This window comes from Cicer arietinum, chromosome 1 (genome assembly GCF_000331145.2).
Source record: "Cicer arietinum cultivar CDC Frontier isolate Library 1 chromosome 1, Cicar.CDCFrontier_v2.0, whole genome shotgun sequence".
Classification (NCBI taxonomy): domain Eukaryota; kingdom Viridiplantae; phylum Streptophyta; class Magnoliopsida; order Fabales; family Fabaceae; genus Cicer; species Cicer arietinum.
In genome coordinates, this window is record NC_021160.2 from 36,276,166 (window position 1) to 36,302,818 (window position 26,653).

The window sequence follows — 26,653 nt, forward strand, 5'->3', positions numbered from 1 at the left end:
ATTCTGGTTTTATTTTGATGTGCTGCTGGTTTTATTCTGCTGGTTCTGTGCTGGTTCTGCTGGTTTTATTCTGGTTTTATTTTGATGTGCTGCTGGTTTTATTCTGCTGGTTCTGTGCTGGTTCTGCTGGTTTTATTCTGGTTTTGTTTTGATGTGTTGCTGGTTTTATTCTGATGGTTCTGTGTTGGTTCTGCTGGTTTTATTCTGGTTTTATTTTGATGTGCTGCTGGTTTTATTCTGCTGGTTCTGTGCTGGTTCTGCTGGTTTTATTCTGGTTTTATTTTGATGTGCTGCTGGTTTTATTCTGCTGGTTCTGTGCTGGTTCTGCTGGTTTTATTCTGGTTTTATTTTGATGTGCTGCTGGTTTTATTCTGCTGGTTCTGTGCTGGTTCTGCTGGTTTTATTCTGGTTTTATTTTGATGTGCTGCTGGTTTTATTCTGCTGGTTCTGTGCTGGTTCTGCTGGTTTTATTCTGGTTTTATTTTGATGTGCTGCTGGTTTTATTCTGATGGTTATGTGCCGGTTCTGCTGGTTTTGTTGTGGTTTAGTTTTTTTGACATGTTTTTGGTTCTTTAAATAGGAAAACAAACTTCTTGACGTGTTACTCTTACATTATAATGCCATCAAATGGACCAAAACTTTGGCATGCATCAAATGGAGATCCTATAAATCCCCCAATCATGAGAAGAGCACCGGGTAGACCAAAGAAAAAAAGGAACAAGTCCAATGACGAGTCAAAAGGTTCTAACAAACTACCAAGACAGTTTGCAACTGTGAAATGTAAGAACTGTGGGAAGCTTGGCCACAACACGAGGACATGCAAGGGTAAAAGTGCAGCAGATAGAGAGATACCAAAAGGTGGAAATAACATCAACAGAACAAAGAGAGCAAAGACAACAAGGGTTGGAGGTGATGAGGGAGAAACACCAACAATTTTATCTCAAGATTCACAAGCTCCACAAATTCAAGATTCACAAATCAATTGAAGACACGAAACTTGTGATTTTTATTTTGGTTATTATGAATATGTAATCATACTTGGACCTATATAATTTGGTGACTATGAATATGTACTTTTATTTTGGTTACTTGTGAAGGAACAATTTTATTTTGTAATGCATTAGTATGACATTTTGTTGGACTTAAGTTATGGAACGATTATTTTGTAATGCAGTAGTATGTAATGATGGAATGATATCAAAATTCTAACTTCAGATTATGGACCAGATTATTCTGAAAAATTGTTTTGATTATTGTCATTATTCTGATTATCAAATTTAGGTTCAAAAATTGGAATATTGTTCTGATTATTTTGACCAGATTATTCTGATTATCAAATTTAGGTTCAAAAATTGGAATATTGTTCTGATTATTTTGACCAGATTATTCTGATTATCAAATTTAGGTTCAAAAATTGGAATATTGTTCTGATTATTTTGACCAGATTATTCTGATTATCAAATTTAGGTTCAAAAATTGGAATATTGTTCTGATTATTTTGACCAGATTATTCTGATTATTTCAAACAACTGCAAAGTCTTCGTGTTCCGATTTCATCAAAATAAAACCAGAATAAAACCAGCAGAACCAGCACAGAACCATCAGAATAAAACCAGAAACACATCAAAATAAAACCAGAATAAAACCAGCAGAACCAGCACAGAACCAGCAGAATAAAACCAGCAGCACATCAAAATAAAACCAGAACAAAACCAGCAGAACCAGCAGAATAAAACCAGCAGAACATCAAAATAAAACCAGAATAAAACCAGCAGAACCAGCACAGAACCAACAGAATAAAACCAGCAGCACATCAAAATAAAACCAGAATAAAACCAGCAGAACCAGCACAGAACCAACAGAATAAAACCAGCAGCACATCAAAATAAAACCAGAATAAAACCAGCAGAACCAGCACAGAACCAACAGAATAAAACCAGCAGCACACAAACATTCTCTTCTTCTAATTCTCAAATGAGAATTGTTGCTTGTAACTGAATACGAATGACAAGACATTCTTTTCCCAAAAAAACAGAGAACAAGAGAAGAAACAACGAAATACAAACGAAGAAGAAACGAAACACAAACACGAACACAAGACGAACACCAATACGAAGACGATGAAGAAGAAGAAACACAGGACGAACACCAACACAGGACGAAAAACAAACACGAACAGAGGACGAAAACCAACATGGAACACGAAGACGGTGACCAACAATGAAGAAGAAGACGATGACCAACAATGAAGACGAAATCGAAATCGGAACACGAAGACGGTGACCAACAATGAAGAAGAAATCGAAATCGGAATCTGTTTAAGATGAAGAAATCGAAATCGAAATCGATTTGGGAGCTTTTGAATTGGGGTTATTTGTTGAACGATGCTTCTGGTTCAATTTAGGGTTCATTTTCTTTTAATTTAATTATAACAAATAAATTTTATTTTTAATAATAATTTTTAACAATTATAATAATGATTTTAAAAATATAAATTATATTTTTTAATTAGAAATAATATAATAATAATTTTATTCCACGTATGCGTCTGCCACGTCAGCTTCTTTTTGACACGTCATTAAAAAATGCCAACTCATGATGATTTGGACTCAAATTCTGTTTGGGGGACTAAAACTGGGGAGAAACAAAATGGGGGGACTACTTTCAATTTTCACCTATAATAGGGGGACCAAAAGTGCAATTAAGCCAATAAAATATGAATAATTAATATACCATTATGTCAATTGTGTCATCTGCGGGATCGACGCCATTAGCTACATGAGTGGCATCATCATCTGCATTATCAGTAGGTTATGCATTAGCTGCATGAACGGCAGGTTCTTCATTGACTAGTTCTCTACGAATGATGTATGGATGAGAAATTTTGTGAAATTAGTCCATTTCAGATCATCGTATAATAGTTATTGCATTTGTTAATAACTATCATTTTATGCAGGTATTTAATTTTTCCACTTAGAACTATCATTTTAATCGTTAGCAAGTAATTTGTGGAGAAAATATTGCACAGAAGAAGCACGTCAGTGGAAATTTATTTACAATGATCAAATTCAACATTGGTTGAATATATTTCTATGCAGTATAGATGAATATGTTGTAAACTCAAAAGTAAACTAAATGAATATATTGTAAACGTATTGTGATATTTAATTTAATATTGTAAATATATTGGATTAATATATTGTATTGAATTAAATTAAAAATATTGCGATTGTTATAAGTAGTCAAATCAGTACTTCACAAATAATTCCAAATATTACATAGCCAAAACAAAAGTACCAAAATATACCATATTCCAAAAAGTACCCAAATATTACATATCCAAAATATACCAAAATATTCAAAATAAAATCATAAGTCCGTATATTTCTCCTACGATATGGTACTATGTTAGTCCAATATCTACCGCCACCCCTCCAACTTGGCAACGTCAAAATTAACTCATTAACGAGTGGCATGCCATCAGGTAATAAATAAAATATCAGTTGCCGACCAATAAGCTCTTCAACAATTTGTATTGCTCGACGCTGCAATAAAAAATAAATTAAATATGAATAGTTAAAATAAATTAAATATGACTAGTAACAATAAAATATGACTAAATAAAATATGAATAATTAATATACCATTATGTCAATTGTGTCATCTGCGGGATCGACGCCATTAGCTACATGAGTTGCATCATCATCTGCATTATCAGTAGGTTATGCATTAGCTGCATGAACGACAGGTTCTTCATGGACTAGTTCTCTACGAATGATGTATGGATGAGAAATTTTCTGAAATCAGTCCATGTAATCATTCGAGCAGACTACATGTCCCTGCACAACTGTGCCAACATCCACTATATGTACATCGTATTGCCTAAACATAATGTCTATTTCATCTAATGTGATCATCTGACCCACTACCTCTAATGGTGAGTCAGGAATGGTTTGGACATGACCGTATTGCCGCAATATTATGTCTGGCATATGAGCATACATATTCGGACCCCTAACGTATCCACCCTCGAAATAAAGAAACCTCTTCAAAAGGTCGCTTTAATCGATGTTCCTCATATGGTGTCCAACAGACATCATCAACGCCAATCTCATCAAGAGTTTTCCTAAATGGAAGAACCATACCCTTATCCCTTTTAAGCTTTCATTTAAGTGCTATAGGGTAGTCTTCAACATAACTAGGATAAAGTCTACAATAATCTCTACATAATATAGGAAAATGCACATAGACCCACACATGCACATACATAATAACAAATCTTTAGTTTAGAATCATTAATAATAGAAATTATAAACACAATAAACAACCATACAATTTACCTATAAAAGTGTCAAATGCCTTGAAACAGTTCTGATTTGATGCATTTTGGCTTCTCGAAGATTGTCATATAGGTAAGAAAGAGCAGTTGCACCCCATGCATATCCCCCGCAAGAATTGAGGTCTCAGAAGTACTCAAGATAGGCAACCCTAACTGCGTAGGCACTCTTATCGTTGAAAAGTGTGCAACCGACCAAAAACAAAAGAAATGCTCTCGCAACCATCTGCCAATGATGGTCACGACAACGCTGATAGTATACCTTAAGTAACCAACTATACTGAACTGTGGTTGTCCGCGTGACATTAAATTCAGCTTAAGCAACATTGTGACTAACTCCAAGAAGTTCTGCCAATATATCTGCACCGTCATCCTTGTTAAATACATTAACACTGAAGAATGCACCGGTGATAGGGATATGCAGCAGAGAAGACACATCGTCCAAAGTAATCGTCGTCTCTCCAATTGGGAGATGAAAGCTATTGGTGTCACGATGCCACCACTCTACGAATGCAGAAATGATCCCTTTGTCGATCATTTTGTAGCTGCATTTTAGCAAAAAATACAGTCCCGAGCTTTTAACCAGTTGCTCAACCTCTTCGTCTTCAATAATAGCTTCTTTTTATTTTTTCCCGTTGCTAAACACCCTTAATTCTCCGCGATCCTGAAATTAATTAAGTGAAAAGAATATAAGTTAAAAAAATATAATTTAACTTAATTTGATTGAGAAAATTACCACGCCATCCCAGAGTCGAGTCGCCACATGAGTGTCGAATATCCTAAGGACGAAACTTTCAACCGGACCATCAGGATATCCATCATCCCGTGGAGGTTCATCTATGTCAGCTGGTTGGGCTTCAAGTTGAGCTTCAGGTTGGGATTCGGGTTGGGATTCTTCCTGTTGCCGCTGTACTCGTCGTCATTGTGTCCGTGCAGAAGCAATTGGCCTAACACGACGACCTTCTACATTAGAAGTGCCCTCGTTAAGTATAACATGACCTTCTCTATCAGTAAACATAATGCACACCATATCTGGGAAACAAAAATCATAATAAAAATCAAAACAATAAGCCTACGTGAACTCAATGTCAAACACTTACATGAACTCAATTCACGTACGTAAACTTATTTTCAATCTTTAAATTGTACGTGAACTGAGTTCACGAACCATGTATGTGAAATGAGTTCACGTATGTGATATCATTACATATTACGTGAACTTAGATCACATACACACTACGTGAACTCATTTCACGAACATGGTTCGTGAACTGAGTTCACTTACGTTATTGAATTTTGAAAATTGATTCATGTACGTGAACTGGACTTTTTTGAATTTTTAAAAATGAGTTTGCGTACGTGAATTGACATCATCAAAATCATTACCATTAAAAAAAACTCTTATAAGAGGTCATAATTACACATATACAACAGTTAAATATCTCTTCGAACCAATTTTCAATCTAACAACAATTACATTTATCAATTAAAATTAATTTTAAATTTTAATGAATCAACATTAAAAATTATTTAAAAATATAAATAAATTAAAAAAAAATCTTTTAGTGGAGACGAAAATGAAGATGACTCTAAATTTGATATACTAAAATTATATTTAATTCTTTTTAAATTATTTATCCTTCCAATCATTAGATTAATTAAAGGGTTGAGATAGTTTGTTGCCAAGTTGCTGCTATGCCACATTTTGTTAAGTAAAGCGAGCATCTATTGGCCTGAATGACGTTCAATAGCAATAGCATCCAAAATGCAGTTCGGGAAAGCACTTCGAAGAAACGTGCTTATTCTCAGTTACACTTGTTCAACTTTCTCCACCATTTCTCATCACACCACCACCAAACACATTCTACAAACATCTCATTACAGAAAACAAATCTTACTCGCTAATCTCTTCCAATCCTACGGTTTCCCTTCTTCTACCCTTCACAATTTCCTCTCTCACAATCACTTTCTCTTCAATTCCGAAACTTCAGAACTTCGTAAATCTCTTTCCACTCTCTTTTCCTTCCAAATTCCGCAGAAAACCCTTATTTCCCTCGTTCGCGATTGCCCCTCTGTGTTGGAACCCCAATTTCTTCATAATTGGGAATTAGGTTTTCCCGAATTGAAATCCAAGGTTCCTGACACTTCCCCGTTAATGATTGCGAACTTGTTACGATGTTCTAGAAGGTTCCATTTAAACCCTGTTGAAATCTCTCAGAAAGTTGAGGTTTTTAAGGGTTTAGGGTTTTCTGAAAATGTTATGGAAAGGGTTTTGGAAGAATTTCCCAGCGCAATTGTGATGAGGGAAAGTGAAATTGTTGGTGTGATTGATTTTCTTGTGGAATTTGGGATTCTTAGAGAGGAAATTGATAGAGTTGTTAGATTGTATCCTAGGGTTTTGGGATTTGGAGTTGAAGATAGGTTGAAGCCTTTCATTCACGAATTGAGGGGTTTGGGGTTTTCCCGCCGTGAGGTTAGAACAAAGATTGTTAGGGATCCGAGAATTTTAGGAATGGAAATTGGGGAATTTTCGCGGTGTTTGAAGTTGTTACAGAGTTTGAAATGCAGGGAAGCAATTAAAGAGAGGATTTTTGGAGAGGGTTTGGTTAGGGCTTGTTTTGAAGTGAAGTTGAGAGTCGATTGTTTGTGCAGTCACGGTTTGATTCGTAGAGATGCCTTGAAGGTGTTATGGAAGGAACCGAGGTTGATCGCATATGATCTGGAGGATATTGAGAAGAAGATTGAGTTTTTAGTTCATAGGATGAAATATAGTGTTGATTGTTTGCATGAGGTTCCTGAATACTTGGGTGTGAATTTTGAAAAACAGATTGTTCCTAGATACAATGTGATTGAGTATTTGAAAGGAAAAGATGCAATTGGGTTTGAAGTTGGATTGAAGGATCTTGTTAAACCAACTAGGCTTAGATTTTACAATCTTTATGTGAAGCCTTACCCTGAATGTGAAAAAATATATGGGAGATTTTCAGGTAAGGTTGAAGTTAAAAGCAAGCATCCACCTGGACTTTGGAAGCTCTTTAAACCGCAGAAGTTTCCTCAAACTGATCAAGATGTGAAGAACATGAAGGCTTTCATGGACTCACTGGTGTAGTGTTTTTTTTATAAGCCTCACTGGTGTAGTGATTTGATCTTTGTATAATGTTACTCTGTTAGTTGGGTGAATGGTCTATGACATGCTTTGTGTTTATACCAAGCAATTTAGCAACTAAGATTCTTTGATTTGTTGATGAAATTAACCTGGTGTTGGGAATATTTATCCTAAAAGAATACATGCTGACAAATTTAGTATTCACACAAATTGGTCATTTCTTTGATGTATAAGAACAATGCAACGTTGTTATTGATCCAGATTAAGATTTTGTGGCAAGAGGACAACAGCAAAGATATAGACTAATGGCCTATTGTCATCTTTGCTCAATTTTTATTACATATTTGAAATTTAATAGCTATAGTTAAAGTTATAGTTATATAATAACACTGGGTTGTCTATATGGTTAAAGTGGTGTGTGTCAGTGACAACTGCTAAATGGATTCATGTCTTGCCATTATCTCAATTAACAACTGCGAAAACTTACCACAGGGTGTATTTTGTTGATTAACACGAGTTGGTGATTCTTCACAAATTGATCAAGGTGTTAGTAGCAAAAACTTACCACAGGGTTTATTTTGTTGAAAAGAACAGTGATCCTGTATTTATAGTGGCCATTGTTAACACTGAATACAAAATGCAATTCCAAGAGGTCAAACATTTACATGACTTTTCAACAAACATCATGGATACAAACACTTAAAGAGCCTTTCAACAAACACCATGGGTACAAACATGAAAAATACTAAAAATAACAACAAAAACACTAGATAACTAACAGAACATAGGAAAAATAAAACACTAACAAACGCATGGATGTTATACCTAAAACAATGAAGTAATAAAGAGACCTAGTCACGAAAATGTCACGCTGGCTTCGGACTTCGGAGGCTCTCTAGGCCCATATATACAGGTTAGAGCGAGAGGCGGGGCAGTGGGTTGAGTAGGGGACACTTCCTAGAAAAAACAATGGAAAGAGGCGTTGCTATACAACAATAACTATGTCTTATTCAACTAAACAAGATTAGTTATATAGATCAAATGATGCCATAACATTCTATCATATAATATATTTTTTTTCTAACTTATTAATCTCTAAATCTTTTCTAATAGTTTCTTATAGTTTTTTAGGTTTTTTTTTTTGTCTCTATCACAACTTGACTATGATAGGAATCCGAATTTAAAAGAGGAAACCGTCTGTAATATTAAATTGATAATAGATGTGTTACAAAAGATAACTCTTGTAACCCCAAAACAAAAGCTACTCGGAGAAAAGACATTTCTCTCTCTGTCCAAACCACAAGGTTTCTAACTATCATTCACCCTCTCTTGCTATCCTTATTCTTTAAATAAATATCATTCCCCAATAACAAACTAGCGACATCAACAAATATGACCAACTCCCCTATTTAACACATTTGTTCTTATTACATAATATACAAATCTTCTCTCCACATGTTCAAACTACATAAACCTAATTTATACTCTCTTTTCTATTGTCAGTGTTACTCCAAATCTATCTCTAATTCAATCGTTCATAATCTTATCCCGTCTAGTTTTTCCACACATCCAACACAACATTCGCATCTTTGTTACACTTATTTTATTCTCCCGTTGACTTTTTACAACCCAATATTTCGTCTCATACAACATCCATATAGTTGCATTATTTACTTAAAACATTTTACTTTATCTCAATTTTAACATTCGACTTTTTTTTAAATCAAAGGAAACTACTCTAGGGAAAGCAACATCAATAAGAATAGCAAGAAAGCAGCACCTTCGGACACTGATCAACGATCACATCCCCATTTCCTTGTTAATATTTAGGCTAAATTACTCATTAGTATCTTATTTTGTTTTTTGATTTTATTTTAGTCCTAATTATTTTTTGCTCCGTTTTGATCTCTTAACTACTTTTATTAGTTAAGTTGGTCATTTTTGTAAAAAAAAAAAAACGTTAATTTTTGCCATCTCACTCATCTTCTAATCCATAAACCCGAAAATATATGATATTTTTCAATCTAAAAACCTAGAAAAATCATCAAATCTGTGACCTTCAAACATAACCTTTTAAATCCATATCTCAAAGTCAAATACATAACATTTCAAATTCATAAAAATAAAATAAAAAATCAACTCTTTTTGTTAATTCACAAGGGATTCTAAACAAGAAGACTCAATGCTCTTCACCAATCTCATATTTATTTCTTAATTACTTGATTCATATCACTTTAAGGTCGTGTTAAGATTTTCTTTCAATTTTACAGATTCAAAGTGTTTGGATTTGAGTTTTTCGATTTTTTTTTATTGGTGTTTAGCTTTAGGTAGATTTGTATTTTTATGTGTGTTGTAATTATCACATAAGGTTGTGTTTTATATATGTTTGTGTGTGTGTGTTTGGCTTACAAATTCTTTATATTTTAAGGTCATGATTGAATTTTCATGTCCAACATTGATTTGATTTTATCTTTGTCAGTTTTTGGTTTGAAATGTTTGAATTTGATGACTTTTATTTAGATTTGAGGTTGGGTTCAAAGCTTATGAGTTTAATAAATTTTTTTTGATTGAGAAAGAGTTCTAAAGAAAAAGAATTGAATTAGAGATTTTTCATTTTTCTATGTTTGAAATGTTATCAATTTGAATTTGTAAGTTATGGATTTGAAGAAGATAAGTTTGATGAATTGTTTAGATTTTTGATTGAATGAGATAAAAAATTCTGGATATATAAATTTGAAGATGGGTTAGATGACAAAACTTAAATTTTTTAAAATAAATTAATGAAAAAAACCAATTTAACTAACAGAAGTATAATTAAGGGGCAAAACGGAACGAAAAATAATTAGAGAAATAAAAAGAAACCATAAAATAAGTTAAAGGACTAAGTAATTTAGTCTGATATTTATTTCCGTAATTTATGGTTTTTAACACGATGAAATTTCCAACACATTTTTCATTATTCTATTCGAGCTTATAATTTAAATAAATCCACATGTCAAAATTGTACTTATTGCTCAAGTCAATTTTTTATCATTTGTTATTTATGTTAGTGAAGGATGAAAAAATAAACATAAAAATGGGAGTAAATAATCAAATTAACCCCTAAAAGTTATACTACATTGTCATATTGGTATCTGAATAGTGGAATTTATGATGAAGATCCTTTGATTATATTTGTCAAATTAATCCTGAATGTATATTCCATTAATCAAATAATCCTTGAACTACATAACCTGACAATACATTTGAGTGATAAATTACAGATTTAAGGACTTCAAGCCAAACTAAAATTATTCAATGACCAATATGACTTAAGCTACAGTTTTAAGAACTAATCTGACCATTTACTCAAAAAAAGGCAATGCAAAATAGACCTGCCAACTATATACATTCATCTGTTTTTATCATGTACTTCAAAAACTAAGCGCCCCACATCAGCAGAAACTAACATAATCCTACCATTTATGCGGTGAATTCATTTACTAATTCTGCAGGGTAAAATAGTGCCAGAAATATTGAGAGGGAGAGAGAGATTTTCTGATAAATTTTATTCACTGGTCTCTTAAAATAAAGACTGTATATGCATTAAACCTCCTTCCACTTTATGTAGTTTCTTTCCAGAACCGAATTGATCTATCAGTTCCACATGAAATAAAAGCAGACTCTACTGATGAGTGTTCAAGCCAGCGTGGTGCACCATCATGATTCGAAGGCCATTTTGCTACTTTTTCTGTTGTCATCGCATCCCAGATAACAATCTGCAAAGTGCACCAGATTCTTCATATAAAATCTATTTTATAAAGCTAACATCACCAAATAGAAAACAGCTGAACATACCTCGTTGTTCAGTTCATCTATGGATAGAATAAATTCTTCTGTCCCGAAATGTGCATAACTAAACCATTCATGATTTTGACTTGTCTCATACCTGGAGCATCTAACCCAAAAGCAAACATTGATGTATATTTACAACCGTTAATAGATGAGCTTAAACAGTTGTGGAGTGAAGGGGCTTTGACTTATGATATTTCCATGAAACAAAATTTTGTAATGAGGGCAACCTTAATGTGGACAATTAACGATTTTCCTGCTTATGGCATGTTATCTGGATGGAGTACCCAAGGTAAGTTGGCATGTCCTGTGTATATGGATGGAAATAAGGCTTTTACCTTAAAATACGGTGGCAAAAATTCATAGTTTGATTGTCACCGTCGTTTCTTACCTCATAATCATGCATTTAGAAGAAGTAAAAAATGGTTCACTAAAAATAGGGTTGTGAAAGATGAACCTCCTCCAATATTGACCGGTGAAGAAGTTTGGGGCTGAGTTCACAATATTCCACGAGTGATAGATAATGCACATTCTAAATTGTCTGGATATGGAGTTAGCCATAATTGGACTAAACGAATCATATTTTGGGATCTTCCATACTAGAAAGATAATTTATTAAGGCATAATTTAGATGTCATGCACATAGAAAAAAACTTCTTTGATAATGTGTTTAACACTGTCATGAATGTTAAGAACAAGACTAAGGACAATGAAAAAGCACGAATGGACTTGGCCATCATTTGCCAACGTAGTGACTTGGAGTTGGTTCCACATAACAATGGAAAAATGACAAAACCTAAGGCAAATTATTGTCTTACGTCTAATGAGGCAAATAATGTTTGTAAATGGATAAAGGAGCTTAAGATGTCAGATGGGTATGCTTCTAACTTGACAAGATGTGCAGATATTAATAGAGGACAAATGAATGGGATGAAAAGCCACGATTGTCACGTATTTATGGAGTGTTTGCTTCCATTTGCATTTAGTTCACTGCCTGACCATGTGTGGAAACTATTAACAGAATTAAGTCAATTCTTTAAAGGCTTGTGCAGCAATACCTTAAGACACGATGAATTGGTCAAATTGGGTGAAAATATTTCATTCATCATATGCAAACTTGAAAGAATCTTTCCACCAGGATTCTTTGATTCAATGGAACATCTTCCAATTCACCTACCGTATGAGACAAAACTTGGTGGTCCAGTTCAATATCGATGGATGTATCCATTTGAAAGGTATTTTATATTCACCATTAAGGATTTCATTTTCTTTTCAAGGTATTTTCACATTTATTAAGTTATTGCTCTCACTTTTCCAGAATGATTGGTGATTTTAAGCGCACAGTGAAAAACAAGGCTAGAGTGGAAGGCTCAATATGCATGTCATACTTACATCGAGAGACAACATATTTTTGTTCCCACTTTTTCAAAACAATCTCTTTGTTTGATAGAAGCCAGCGTAATGAAGGTGCAAAATTAAATTATGTTGTCACAACAACACTATCAATTAGCAATCAATTAGAACGTCCTAGTGGGAAGGCTCAAACTCATTTGTTAAGTGATGTTGAAAGAAGGTCTGCTCATGTACACATCCTCATCAATTGCAACGAGGTCAAGCCATATATTGAGTAAGAAGTCTGTAAGCACACACCCCACATAACTACCAAATACTTGTAATAACACTTCTCTCATTATTGACAACGCCTTTTTGCACTCTAATTCCATTATTGAAGACGATCCTATATCTCAAACTCGTATACATGGAGAATTCCCAGAATGGTTTCGTGCGTATGTAAGTGATTTATTGAAGTTTGATGCAAATAAATTAGAACTTCTCACCTAACTATTGTGAATATCATGTTTGTATAGGCCAATGACAAGGAAAATGGTGTGACTGACCCTAACTTGTTATCATCAGCTTGGGGTCCTAACTCAATGGTCAAAACATGGCACAAGTATTACATTAATGGGTACAAATTTCACACAAAAGCTTGGTCTCAGGGTAAGAAAACCATAAATAGTGGAGTTTATGTGAAAGGGGTTACTGGAGGAGGGGAAGATGATTTCTATGGAGTCATCCAACATATCTTCGAGTTGGAGTATTACAAATTGCCTCACAAGGTAGCCTTGTTTTATTGCAAATGGTTTGATCCTAGACGAAATAGAGGAACCAAAGTTCATCCGCAGTACGATATTGTAGATATCAAGATGAATCGGAAATATGATCTCTATGATCCCTTCATAATTGCACAAAAAGCTAGACAAGTGTATTATGTACCTTATCCTAAAATGTGAACTGATAAGCGTCACTGGTCTGCCGGTATCAAAACAAAGCCTATGGGTCATGTAGAGGGGGATGGAGCCGATTGAGGACATGCATATCAAGATGAAGATATGGCACATGTTGAACAATTAACTGAAATTGAAGAAATGATTGGCTTGCACGATGAAACACATAGCGATGAAGAAGTCAATGTAACGTTTGTTCCAAATATTCCAATTGATAATGATAGTGCTATGGATGACGAAGATGGGGATGATTCTTCAATTGACATTTGAATTTTTCGTAAGTATAAATAGTAGTTGATTATTTGTTTAAATCTTCAAATTCTACCTTTTTATATATTAGTTTTACATCTTGAATTGTTGATTGTTTGTTTGAATTGTGTGTGTGCTAATTGTTTTTATTCATCTTATTCTTTATAGATGACTTCAAAAGAAAAGATTAGACTCAAGCTTCCATTCAAGAAAAATCGCATAATTTTACCGCATAAGGTAACTCAAGCAGCTCAGCAGGTACACGCAACAGTTAATCAATTGTCACTAGATGTCAATGCCACTACACCAACCTCACACTATGTGCGGCATCCCACCCAACAACTTGTTCAACCTCCTACCAACAAGCTGCAGTGCTTCCAATCCAACCTAATAAGGTGCATGGTACTGAACCAATTATAGTGATGATGCCCACATCGAGTTTTGTCCTAGAAGACAACATTTCCCCGATTGCTGATCATTCACCGTCACAACCATTAACATCTGTTGCCTCACGACATACTTCAATTTCAACTAACCCACCACCTTCAACACAATGTTGCTATTGGTAATAAGACTCAAGGGTCACGATGCTCCAATTCTAGTCATGGGGTTGCGTCGGATGGGAGAATAATGATATGGCCGGATGGTCGAGGGTATGTAACAAATTATGATTAACTTTTCATTACTACACGAGGATTAGGGTACGTTTCAAGTTATTTTTAGAAATTTGATGTTTTTTAAAAAATTGTTTACAGGTGGTTACCGTGTAGGGTGGCCTCGAGAGCCCTCGCCTCAGTCATTACATCACAATATGTTGATCCATATCCTAGTTGGGGAGCAATCCCAAAATTAACTTTGGAACATTGGTTCGAAAAATTTGGTGTAAGATTAAGTTATATATCTTGTTAATGAGTTCAACTAATGTGTGGATACTAATTAATATATTATAACTTATTTGTAATGTAATATTGCAGGAAAAAGTTGCTTGGTTGCCTGAGCACAATTTTCAAATTAAGAATATCTTCAATACAAAAGGATCAATGCGTCTTTCTGGTATGTTGATGCAAGCGAGAAAGAAGCGCAAGTGTCCAACTTGGATGGGAGAAACTGTTTGGAATGATCTTGAGAAGATATGGATGGATCCGTCGTATAAGGAGATATCAAATCGAGCTAAGAAAAATCGTGCTTCTTCTAAAGGAGGAGCTGTCCATACAGGTGGATCTATATCCATTGCTGAACATACCATTCGGATGGTACGCTTTCTATGTCAAAGTCTTCACTGTATAACCATTTAATGTTTGACTCTAGGACATGTCTACTATTTGCTATTTTTATTGTTTTGTTGTGTTGCTGTTTCAAAATGCAGAGTTATTTTGCTAAAATATTTTGGTGTTTTTCTTTTCTGGCGAAATTTGACTCTCATTTTGTTCACGGTTCTGTTGTTGTTTATTTTTTGTAAGGCTTAAGAGTTAGGTAGAGACCCCATATTGGATGAGGTCTTTTTAAAAACTCACACTAAGAAGAAGGACAACTCTTGGGTTGATGAAAGAGCAAAAAAAACATATGTAAGAAATATTAAATCATTTATTAGTTCTTTCATTTGTATTTCTTGTAAAAGTAATTTGACTATGTTGCATGATTTTCTATTTGAGTAGGAAACATTTCAAGGTAAGTTGCAACAAGCCTCTAAAGGTGGGGAAGCATCTAGTAGTTGTAGCCAAGTGGTTAATGCGGAAGCTCGCTTAGACATGTGGGTCCAATCTGTTGGGGGGAAGAATAAAGGGAGGATCTATGGTGCTGGAGATAGATCCTCGCTTTATAGACCAGGTGTCGCAAGTCTAGTCCCAGATTCTCGTCCATCTAGAGGTTGTGTCAATGTCTTGTCTCAACACTCTACCGAGATAGCTGCACAGATAGCAGCATTTGAGGAGCGAGCAAAAGCGGCAGAACACGAGGCACATTTTGTTCATGGTTCTGTTGTTGTTTATTTTTTGTAAGGCTGAAGAGTTAGGTAGAGACCCCACATTGGATGAGGTCTTTTTAAAAAATCACACTAAGAAGAAGGACAACTCTTGGGTTGATGAAAAAGTAAAAAAAACATATGTAAGAAATATTAAATCATTTATTCGTTCTTTCATTTGTATTTCTTGTAAAAGTAATTTGACTATGTTGCATGATTTTCTATTTGAGTAGGAAATATTTCAAGGTAAGTTGCAACAAACCTCTAAAAGTGGGGAAGCATCTAGTAGTTGTAGCCAAGTGGTTAATGCGGAAGCTCGCTTAGACATGTGGGTCCAATCTGTTGGGGGGTAGAGTAAAGGGAGGATCTATGGTGTTGGAGATAGATCCTTGCTTTATAGACCAGGTGTCGCAAGTCTAGTTCCAGATTCTCGTCCATCTAGAGGTTGCGCCAATTTCTTGTCTCAACAATCTAACGAGATAGCTGCACAGATAGCAGCATTTGAGGAGCGAGCAAAAGCGGCAGAACACGAGGCACGAGAGGCGCGAGAGGAGCTAAGGAAAGTTGAGCAACGTCGACAAGAGGAAGTTCAACAAACAGAGCAACGCACTACAGAACTACAGATGCAGCTAGCAACATTGGCAAAAAGTGTTGCTTCCATACAGGCTGAGTCATCCTGTCGTCGTCGTCATCCAAATTATGACGAGGATGAGTCTAGCGATGATGACGGCGAGGAGTAATACTGGTTTCAGTTTCAGTTTCGTATAGTAGTTATGACTACATATTTTGTTTAGACTTGTAGGCATTATCTATATATATTTCTACGATAGTGTCGTTATGTGTATTTTGAAACTTATGACAGTAACAATGTGCTTATTTTGAGAATCATGGTAGTGTAAATTGTCCTTATTTTGAGACTTATGGAACTCAGAATGTGTATTTTGAAAACACTATTTACATAATATTTCACTTTGTTTTGACAATGATGTTTTAATATGCTTACAATTTATTTTAAATATATATTAAAAAATACAGGAAACTGTAAATAAACAAAAATAGAATTAAAATCATTTTTTCATTACTCACGGACAATTCATGGATAAAATTATCAATATCAAATATAAAATAGTAGACTTTGTCACGGATGGTCCGTGAGTAATGTAACTTAGGACTTTTCCGTCGGTAAGTATCTACTATTTTATTTACGGCAAATCTATGAGTAACGTTACCCACGGAGACTCAGTGAGTCATATTACCCACGGACAATCCTTAAGTAAGTGTATCCCACGACTTGTCCATCGGTAAACATTTTTCTACGAGCGATTTAGCTAGGAACTCGTGTCCGTGGGTAATCCGTGCGTAATTTTACGTTTCCTATGGACAGTCCGTGGGTGAAGATAAAATTTGCCGTAACTAATAACAGTTTTTCTTGTAGTGTAATGCTAACTGAATATAGGCTAGGAGATTGTAGTTCTATGTAAAATGTGTTAACTACTTTCAAATTGTACCCGAAAAGACACACCATATGCATGGTTATGAGCAATCGTGAAAGTTTTCGCTAAAGCTTTTTATTTCCAATGAAATCAACAGACAAAAATTAAATCAAAACTAACCATTTTTATAACTTATGGTAGGTCACATTAACTAAAAAATGCAGGAAAAAATGAGAAGCACAAACATGAACATCTCTCTCAGTGCAAGTTAAATTACTAAAACGCTGCACCACTAAGACTTGAAGGTTGGCTTATCAGTATATGAATTGACAACGATTAATATTATATTATTAAAATAATACTACCTGGCATCTTAGTTGTGTATGTATGGCACCAAGATACTGTTTGACTAATCTTCCAGAGCCAACCTCCCAAAGCTTTATGGTAGAGTCCTTCCCACAGGAGAGGACAAACCTAGAAAATTAACAGTTAAATTGATACACTAATCGAAGCTTATACAGAAAGTTCAAAGTGTAAAAAGTTGGTCAACCAGCATTGGCAGCATTGCCCATTACATCAAAAGCAATAAACTAGCATAGAACCCAATAACTTTTTTCTTGTTCTTTTAAATTGCGGAGAGTGATGTTGGTGATTTTGCTAAGCTAAAGGAAAAATTGCATTGACCAAATAAATCACAAGTTCTTAACGTGCATTGTAGTAATTAGTAACCATGATGTTCATTTGCAGATTGTTAATTCTGGTGTTAAACCCCTAAAGGATTGGAATTCCAAGGGAAGCAATCATTTTAAAGCAGAGCTATCAAACTGGGCTCTGGTTTGCAAGTCAACCTAGCTCACCACAATAGGGTGGGTTGGCAAAAAAGAAGCTCCCTCTTTCGCAGGCTATTTCATTGGATACTCAACCCATGGATTGATACAGGATCAAACCCTGTACCTTCTTAATACTCTTTCAACATTCTCACTCATATCAGTGAGCTACACATTCAGAGACTACACAAGCATGTAATCTTTGGTACCTTGTATCCGGTCAAGTACATGTTTGAGCACACATCAAGCTCCCCACCACTAATGCATATTGAACAATTTAATTTCTTTTCGTTTCAAATCGTTTCTGGGACATTGCATTCAACTAAAATTTCCCCCCTTTCTAGATAGAAACTATCCTTGGGGAATTAATGCACTTTTCTTAGGGAAATATTTCCATAAACAAAATAACAACAACCTTGCAAACCTTACTTTCAAACTTTGGAATCTTAACAGCAGTCAAAACACTACCTCCTACTCTTGTTTTCAGACAAACATCGCTAGCAACATCGGCATCCACCCCCAACTTGCCAGCCAATGGTCAGCCATTTTTCCGTGGCCAACTTGAATTCGTCAGCCATCGCTTGCCGCCAACCCTCTCTCTGTTTGGCACCCTTCCTAACAAAACATCAAACCACTATCATATGCCCATCGCCACACCATCATGCAGGAATATGGTAGGATCATTCCAAGCATATGGAAACACTGTTTGATGATTTACTTGGTTTTTGTTGGATTTAACATATGGAAATAGAGATATTTAATCAACTTGGAATGAATAGACTTCCACGACTGTGAGCATACGATTATTCTTATTACAGATGACAAACTGCATACATTTTTTCTATTTTTGGTTTTTCTACAATTTTTTTTTTTGAAAATTAGGTGAGCCAGCCAACCCAACCCACTAGCCTGGGTGGGCAGAACCAGATTGCATTTATTCAAGCTTACTAAAAACGTCGAGTCAACTCACTTCTCAGCCAAACCGGATTAGAAGAAGAAGTGGTTATGAAAAACTATTATATCACTTTTGCAAAGATTTTATGATCTAATTAGTGGAGAAATATTTGTCGATGAAATTTCTATTCATAAGTTTCTAATGTTCATAATTTCATTTCAATATTTCCACAAAGATATGATACTCATGTTAGTGCTATAGTTAAAATGCTAGGAATGTAAGTAACATGCATTTAATAGAATTAATAAAATTAAATTATATTTTATTGTATGTTTCAATGGCATTAGCTAATAAAAATAAATTAGAAATTTAAATTTAATTTACTGGTATTAATAATTTAGAATTACAATTAGTAGGGAGATAAAATAAATTTAAATTAATAAATAATAATAATTTTTAGTGACAAATAATTCCGTAAAAATAGATCAATTCTTTATTTATATTTATCTAGGTTTTAGTGACAGACAATACCGTAGGAATAGATAACTTATTTATTTATTTTTATTTATCTAGTTTTTAGTGACAATCATTATTGTAGGTAGAAATCAAAAACATGTAATGACAATTCCCAAAAACATTGTCTGTTACTAGAAGTCAATTTTCTTATAGTGGAAGTACTATAAATTACTTACAATAAAGCCACACCTTCTATTGAGAGTTGCAACTTTTTATGATAACAGTTTAGTAAAAGTTGATACACCAAGACTCGTAAAAAACTTAAAACATAAACAAAAGGATGACATGGATTTTAGGGGAAAGATATAGAAAATTTATAAACCCCAAAAAACCTTCAAAGCTGCTTTCATTATTTGACATTGAGAAAAAAAATGGAAATGCAAACACACAAAATTCAAGACATTGATAACTATCTCATACTTTCTCCATATTTTCTTCAAATAGTTAGCATTCATCAACAGAGGACATTAAATCATTGTGATACAATATCTCATTACTGCATACTCAAACAAGAGAAGAGTAAACTTTAATTTCAACTCATGACAACTTAAATAGAGCAAAAGAGAAAGTATACAATATCTCTTATCTTCAATTTCAACTCATGACAAAAGAGAAAGTATAGATAGAGCAAAAAAATGTGGTCTATTATTATATTAACATTATATCCTACATCCCATATACATGATAAATAGACAAATTAAATCAAAATAATAAAGGCTTATGTATGAAATTCAATCCCTTTCAACCAACTACTTGATTTTGTAGACATGTTCCTTGATAAAAGTATAGTAAAGGTTGATACATTGAGATTATTTCACCTTTATTTGACTAGATATTTAAACCTCGATCAAAAAGATGATATGGATTATAGGGGAAGGATAAAAAAAAATTATGACTTAAAATGTTAAGCATTGTAATTAAAACATAGTTTAGAAGTTAACAAAAGTATAATTAAACAAGAAGAAATCATAAACTAAAAGTGTGTATTTGAAATAACAATACTGAAAGTAAAACTTGAGAGAAGATGGATAACACATTTTACTAAATCCAATAAGTGATTTATTTATAAAAAAAAATAACATTTTATAAAATATCGATAGTTGGTTTACTTAAACGATATATCACAAAATTGAACACAGTGGCATGCATGATGAGGTCAAACGAAGATATGTTGCTTGTTAAAATATCAAGTTTCCAAGAAAAAAAAAAAACGTAGTTCCACATTAACTTAGAGTCCATTAAGCAAAGGCAAATTAAAGTTCTTACAAATAAAATGGAAACTAGATGAGTTTATAATTAGAAAGAGTAAACTACAAAATAAAATTGATAAAGTGAAATCCATATTATTTGATAGTTTCTAGATTTGCCATATACTTGGAAAACCAATTTGTATACAACATAAAATCAATTTGGATATGACTTCAATCATTTTTTCGATATAGTTACCTACTAACCAAAGTCATAAACCTACAATTGGGAGAAGATTTTCTTTATAAACTACAATGCAACAATAATCTCGGCTTCCCTTTAACACGAAGCTCACCAATCGTCTGGGTGTTGGGAAAAATAGCATAAGTTAAAAAAATTAAGACACAATCACAACACAAGAATATAACGTGGAAACTCCAAAACCGGAGAAAAAACCACGGCCGCTGTCTAAACTGGCAACCAGAGAATTAATACTATGTGAAAATTGTTACAACACATAGACTTCTCTCACTCACACCCCAGACACCCCAGTACAACCACACTCTTACAAAGCAAATATATAAACTAAGTCAGATACAAGCTTAAAGTGCTATTGCTGACTGGTGCATTTGAAAACAAAGGATCAAAACCCAATATATAGCATTGGCCTTCTCCTTATTCTCCCACACTAAAGGATGTGGGACTTGCAATCAACCCCAACAATCTCCACCTTGATTGTAAGAGTTACAACTTCCGCTTCCATTGTCTTACCGACAATCATACTCCACCATCAAAAAGTACACTTCACTTGGAACTAAACCATCCCAAGAATTTTCTCCACTTGGAACTAAACCATTCCAAGAATTTTCTCATGTCGAAACCTTGCTGAAATTTAAGGTGCAACTCCCATGTTGGCTTCCAGGAAGTTCTTCAGCCATCGACACATCACCACACACCTTGCATCAATGCCAACCAATGCCCGTGTGTTGTTCTGAATCCGCTAGCAATAACTTGTCCTTTTTCATGGTATAGCGGAAATACCATAAGGACAAACTTTATCTTCTAGATGAGATCACCATCATCTCCCCAAACAAGGGAGACCTTGCCAGCACTTGTCTCAGAGTCTTTTTCAGATACTGCTCCACCTGGACAATTTCTCTTCACATGCCCAGGCTTTCCACACTCCCAGCACACCAAATTCTTTGCATGTATCTTCTTCCCATTAGCCCCACTTCTAGTCAGCAACATTGAGCTTGATGAAGTGCTTTCATCATTTTCATTCTCCTTTCTTCAGAAATAATTTTAGTTGCAACTTCTTCAAAACTCAAACTTTCCTTCCCATACATCAGAACAGGTTTAAGATGAACATAGGAAGGTGGAAGGGACAAAATGAGCCTTAACGCTTTATCTTCATCATCAATCTCAACTTTGATAGATTCCAACTCAGAGACAATATTATTCAAAGTACTAAGATGATCAGAGATTTTCGTACCTTCATCCATGCGCAGATTGTGGAACTGCTCTTTCAACAACAACCGATTTGAGATGCCCTTAGCCTGATATAACCCTTCAAGCTTCTCCCAGAGTTGCTTAGATGATGACAGATTTTGCACATTCGCAAGAACATTCTTTGCCAAACACAGACGAATTGCACTTGCAGCTCTCAAATCTAGTTCCTCCCACTTGTCGTCCTCCATGTTGGAAGTGTTTCCTTTCAACGCCTTGTGTAATCCTGATTGTATAAGCACATCCTTGACTTGTACTTTCCACAAGCCAAAGTTGATTCTTCCATCAAACTTCTCTATGTCAAACTTCATAACACTTGAATAAGACATAGCAGCTGCACGCAGACTGTAAACTGTGCACCAGGTAAGTTCCCAGGAAAGAGAGGTGGGTCACAACAGACACGCTTAAATACCAAGTCTTTCCTTAGCCAGAACCTCCCTAAACAGCACTTTCACAGTATCACCTTTCCCCTAACAATACCAAGGATAATTCTTTTCTGATGTGGAAGATCAGACAAAACTGCAACCACAGAGCATACTAAGAAAAATTATCCTACCGAACCTCCGAACCTGGCTCTTGATACCAGTTGTTGGGAAAAATAGCATAAGTTAAAAAAATAAAGACACAATCACAACACAAGAATATAACGTGGAAACTCCAAAACCGGAGAAAAAACCTTAACGCTTTATCTTCATCATCAATCTCAACTTTGATAGATTCCAACTCAGAGACAATATTATTCAAAGTACTAAGATGATCAGAGATTTTCGTACCTTCATCCATGCGCAGATTGTGGAATTGCTCTTTCAACAACAACCGATTTGAGATGCCCTTAGCTTGATATAACCCTTCAAGCTTCTCCCAGAGTTGCTTGGCTGATGACAGATTCTGCACATTCGCAAGAACATTCTTTGCCAAACACAGACGAATTGCACTTGCAGCTCTCAAATCTAGTTCCTCCCACTTGTCGTCCTCCATGTTGGAAGTGTTTCCTTTCAACGCCTTGTGTAATCCTGATTGTATAAGCACATCCTTGACTTGTACTTTCCACAAGCCAAAGTTGATTCTTCCATCAAACTTCTCTATGTCAAACTTCATAGCGCTTGAATAAGACATAGCAGCTGCACGCAGACTGTAAACTGTGCACCAGGTAAGTTCCCAGGAAAGAGAGGTGGGTCACAACAGACACGCTTAAATACCAAGCCTTTCCTTAGCCAGAACCTCCCTAAGCAGCACTTTCACAGTATCACCTTTCCCCTAACAATACCAAGGATAATTCTTTTCTGATGTGGAAGATCAGACAAAGCTGCAACCACAGAGCATACTAAGAAAAATTATCCTATCGAACCTCCGAACCTTGGCTCTTGATACCAGTTGTTGGGAAAAATAGCATAAGTTAAAAAAATTAAGACACAATCACAACACAAGAATATAACGTGGAAACTCCAAAACCGGAGAAAAAACCACGGCCGCTGCCTAAACCGACAACCAGAGAATTAATACTATGTGAAAATTGTTACAACACATAGACTTCTCTCACTCACACCCCAGACACCCCAGTACAACCACACTCTTACAAAGCAAATATATAAACTAAGTCAGATACAAGCTTAAAGTGTTATTGCTGACTGGTGCATTTGAAAACAAAGGACCAAAACCCAATATATAGCATTGGCCTTCTCCTTATTCTCCCACACTAAAGGATGTGGGACTTGCAATCAACCCCAACACTGGGTACTCATATCATACCACACTACTTCATCGTTATTTTTTCTCAAGAATATATCGCCTTTCTTTCCTGCTCCAATAGGATGTTCAACGCAAGGTAAAGGCTTGAAAATGAAGATATTAGCCCACGACTCTTTCACACCAAGTTCACCCAAAATTCTTATGTGAAAAATAGTTGTTTTGTCATATATTATGAAAGCAATGGATCCATTTAAAACCACCAAGTGTAAAATATCAAAACAGTCAACCATGTCTGAGGGAAAAGGTGTTGTAAGGAACAACTTATTGCACAAGTCAAATGACACCAAACATGGCCCAACATTACTAAGACTACCGTAATCATTTATACTCCACCAATGACAAACTCCATCCACAATTCATCACACGCACTAAGATAAGGCATGTCAACATCAAGTTTCCTCCAAGAATTACTTCTTAGACTATATATCTCCCACATTGGGGCAAAACCTATAGGTTCTTCACATGGCACATCTATGTTGTCATCAACAAAGAAAACTAATTGTCGAATCACTTTATAATAATCTCTTTCATGGTCATAACCAAAACCATGAGGTTTCAATAAAGTGTTATGATAAGGTACAAACTCAAAAGGGCTGGGTGGAATGAGCTTAAATTTATCTATAGCAAGGTTCCAAAATACACATTTTGCGTACGGGCCAATATCATGTGTGAGACAAAGAGTCCCATTAACAACCACATAACTCAAAATATGAATACAACTGTCATCCTCGTGAAATGGAGGTGGCCAATCTAGTTTCACCTTATTCTCAAACCTATCACCAAAAAGTAAATACAATGTAGAGTGTAATGGTTCAACCAGTTCATTCCTTAAAGGAACTAGAATATGATTTAGGAGGATAGAAGTACCATCGTAATAAGAATGGTTATTAGAAAGGAAATAGCCGCGATACATTATCAGGAAATGAGGATTTTCAAACAAGAGAGTCCAAGATTTGCATACACATCCAAATCGGTTCAAAGATTTTATAGGCAATTTAGACAGGATAGAGAGGACAAGATCATCGGGTATATGGTTGTTAACCTTTACATTTGTGGCAACAACAGATTTCTCCATCTCCGTCTCCAAATGAGACAACCAAGTTTTGGTTGCAATGATTCAAACAATAGTTAAACCTGTAGGAAGTATCACAATAGAAAATATTAAATCCAGTAATAGAAAGCACCTGATGTTGACATAAATTGTAATAGTAATTGAAAAGAGAAATTAACTTGCAAACAAATATATATTTTTGAGTGGTAAAAACTAAATTCCATATTTAGGAGATCTTTCAATAAACCGTTTCATCACTAATGACAAATAATTTTTTAGGAATGAGTGTAAACGATTTGGTTGATGTATTTTGTAACACCCCGTTTTTCAAAGCGAGGGTGTATTTTTTTTTTGAAAGTAATTAAACATAAAACAGAGAATTAAATCAGGAAATGCCTTTGGATAAATAATTGAGTCATTAAAATTTACAAGCAGCGGAAAAAGTTTCTCAAATACATACATCCAAAGTATTTAAACAACAACCAGAAGATACAAGGAACCCATTCAACTAAGGTGTCGTACTGACAATAATAGTAACAGTACAGTCTTCCGGTTTAAAATAAACGCAACCCCAAAAGAAAGACATCCGTTCCCTCTGTGACAACCTAGTCTGATCATTTTACAAAACAACTAAACACCCTGAGTGATCTCCACGCGCCCCATGAGATCCTCCTAACGTAGCTGCAGTCAAGCATTCCCATCTCCATTCCCGTCCGTAGGGTACGAACTGGTAGGACCGTCCTGACTCTCATCTGAGGGCAAAGCCCAGATTTCAACAATAATTGTAAAGGGTCACCAACCAAAAAAATAACAGTTAACACATAGCAATTAAGATTTTAAATGCTCAAAATAACCTTTCAACTAAGCATGCACCTTAAAAGGGTTTCCATATGCCAAACATGCATAAACAAGGTTGAGAAATGAAGTTTTTAACAAAACAACATTGTTGTATTCGAATACAGCATCTCTGTATTCGAATACAAGGCTGTTTCAGCATTCAGCAAAAAAAACAGCATGTCTGTATTCGAATACAACAGTCTGTATTCGACTACACAGCAAGTCAGTAGCAAAATGTATTCGAATACAGCAGTCTGTATTCGACTACACAGTAAGTCAGTGGCAAAAACAACATGTCTGTATTCGAATACAACAGTCTGTATTCGACTACACAGCAAGTCAGTAGCAAAATGTATTCGAATACAGCAGTCTGTATTCGACTACACAGTAAGTCAGTGGCAAAAACAGCATGTCTGTATTCGAATACAACAGTCTGTATTCGACTACACAGCAAGTCAGTAGCAAAATGTATTCGAATACAGCAGTCTGTATTCGACTACACAGTAAGTCAGTGGCAAAAACAGCATGTCTGTATTCGAATACAACAGTCTGTATTCGACTACACAGCAAGTCAGTAGCAAAATGTATTCGAATACAGCAGTCTGTATTCGACTACACAGTAAGTCAGTGGCAAAAACAGCATGTCTGTATTCGAATACAACAGTCTGTATTCGACTACAATATATATATATGTAAAGTAATGTATGTATATATATAGACAAGAAAGCAAGCAAGGAGGCGGGCACAGATAAACAGAGAAACAGAACGTAAACCTTCTTCTCCCTTCCTTTGTTTTTCAAAAACAAAACTAAAACCATAAAACAAAAACCCTCATTTATTTACTAGATCTAAGCTTCCATTCGAGAAGTGACAGAAGAAAA

The 26,653-nt window shown here is 35.0% G+C and overlaps 2 protein-coding genes across 2 annotated transcripts; one reads left to right on the plus strand and one right to left on the minus strand.

Annotated features, from left to right (window-relative positions):
* Positions 1 to 6,044: 6,044 nt before the first annotated feature.
* LOC101513737 (transcription termination factor MTERF15, mitochondrial) lies at positions 6,045 to 7,543 on the plus strand. The gene has a single exon (XM_004488379.4). It carries the CDS (start codon positions 6,102 to 6,104, stop codon positions 7,443 to 7,445), a length of 1,344 nt encoding a protein of 447 aa, XP_004488436.1. The 5' UTR covers positions 6,045 to 6,101; the 3' UTR covers positions 7,446 to 7,543.
* Positions 7,544 to 24,206: 16,663 nt separating this feature from the next.
* LOC101492698 (putative F-box protein At3g16210) lies at positions 24,207 to 24,959 on the minus strand. The gene has a single exon (XM_012719935.1). The coding sequence runs from the start codon at positions 24,957 to 24,959 to the stop codon at positions 24,207 to 24,209; it is 753 nt and encodes a 250-aa protein (XP_012575389.1).
* Between the last annotated feature and the right edge of the window lie 1,694 nt (positions 24,960 to 26,653).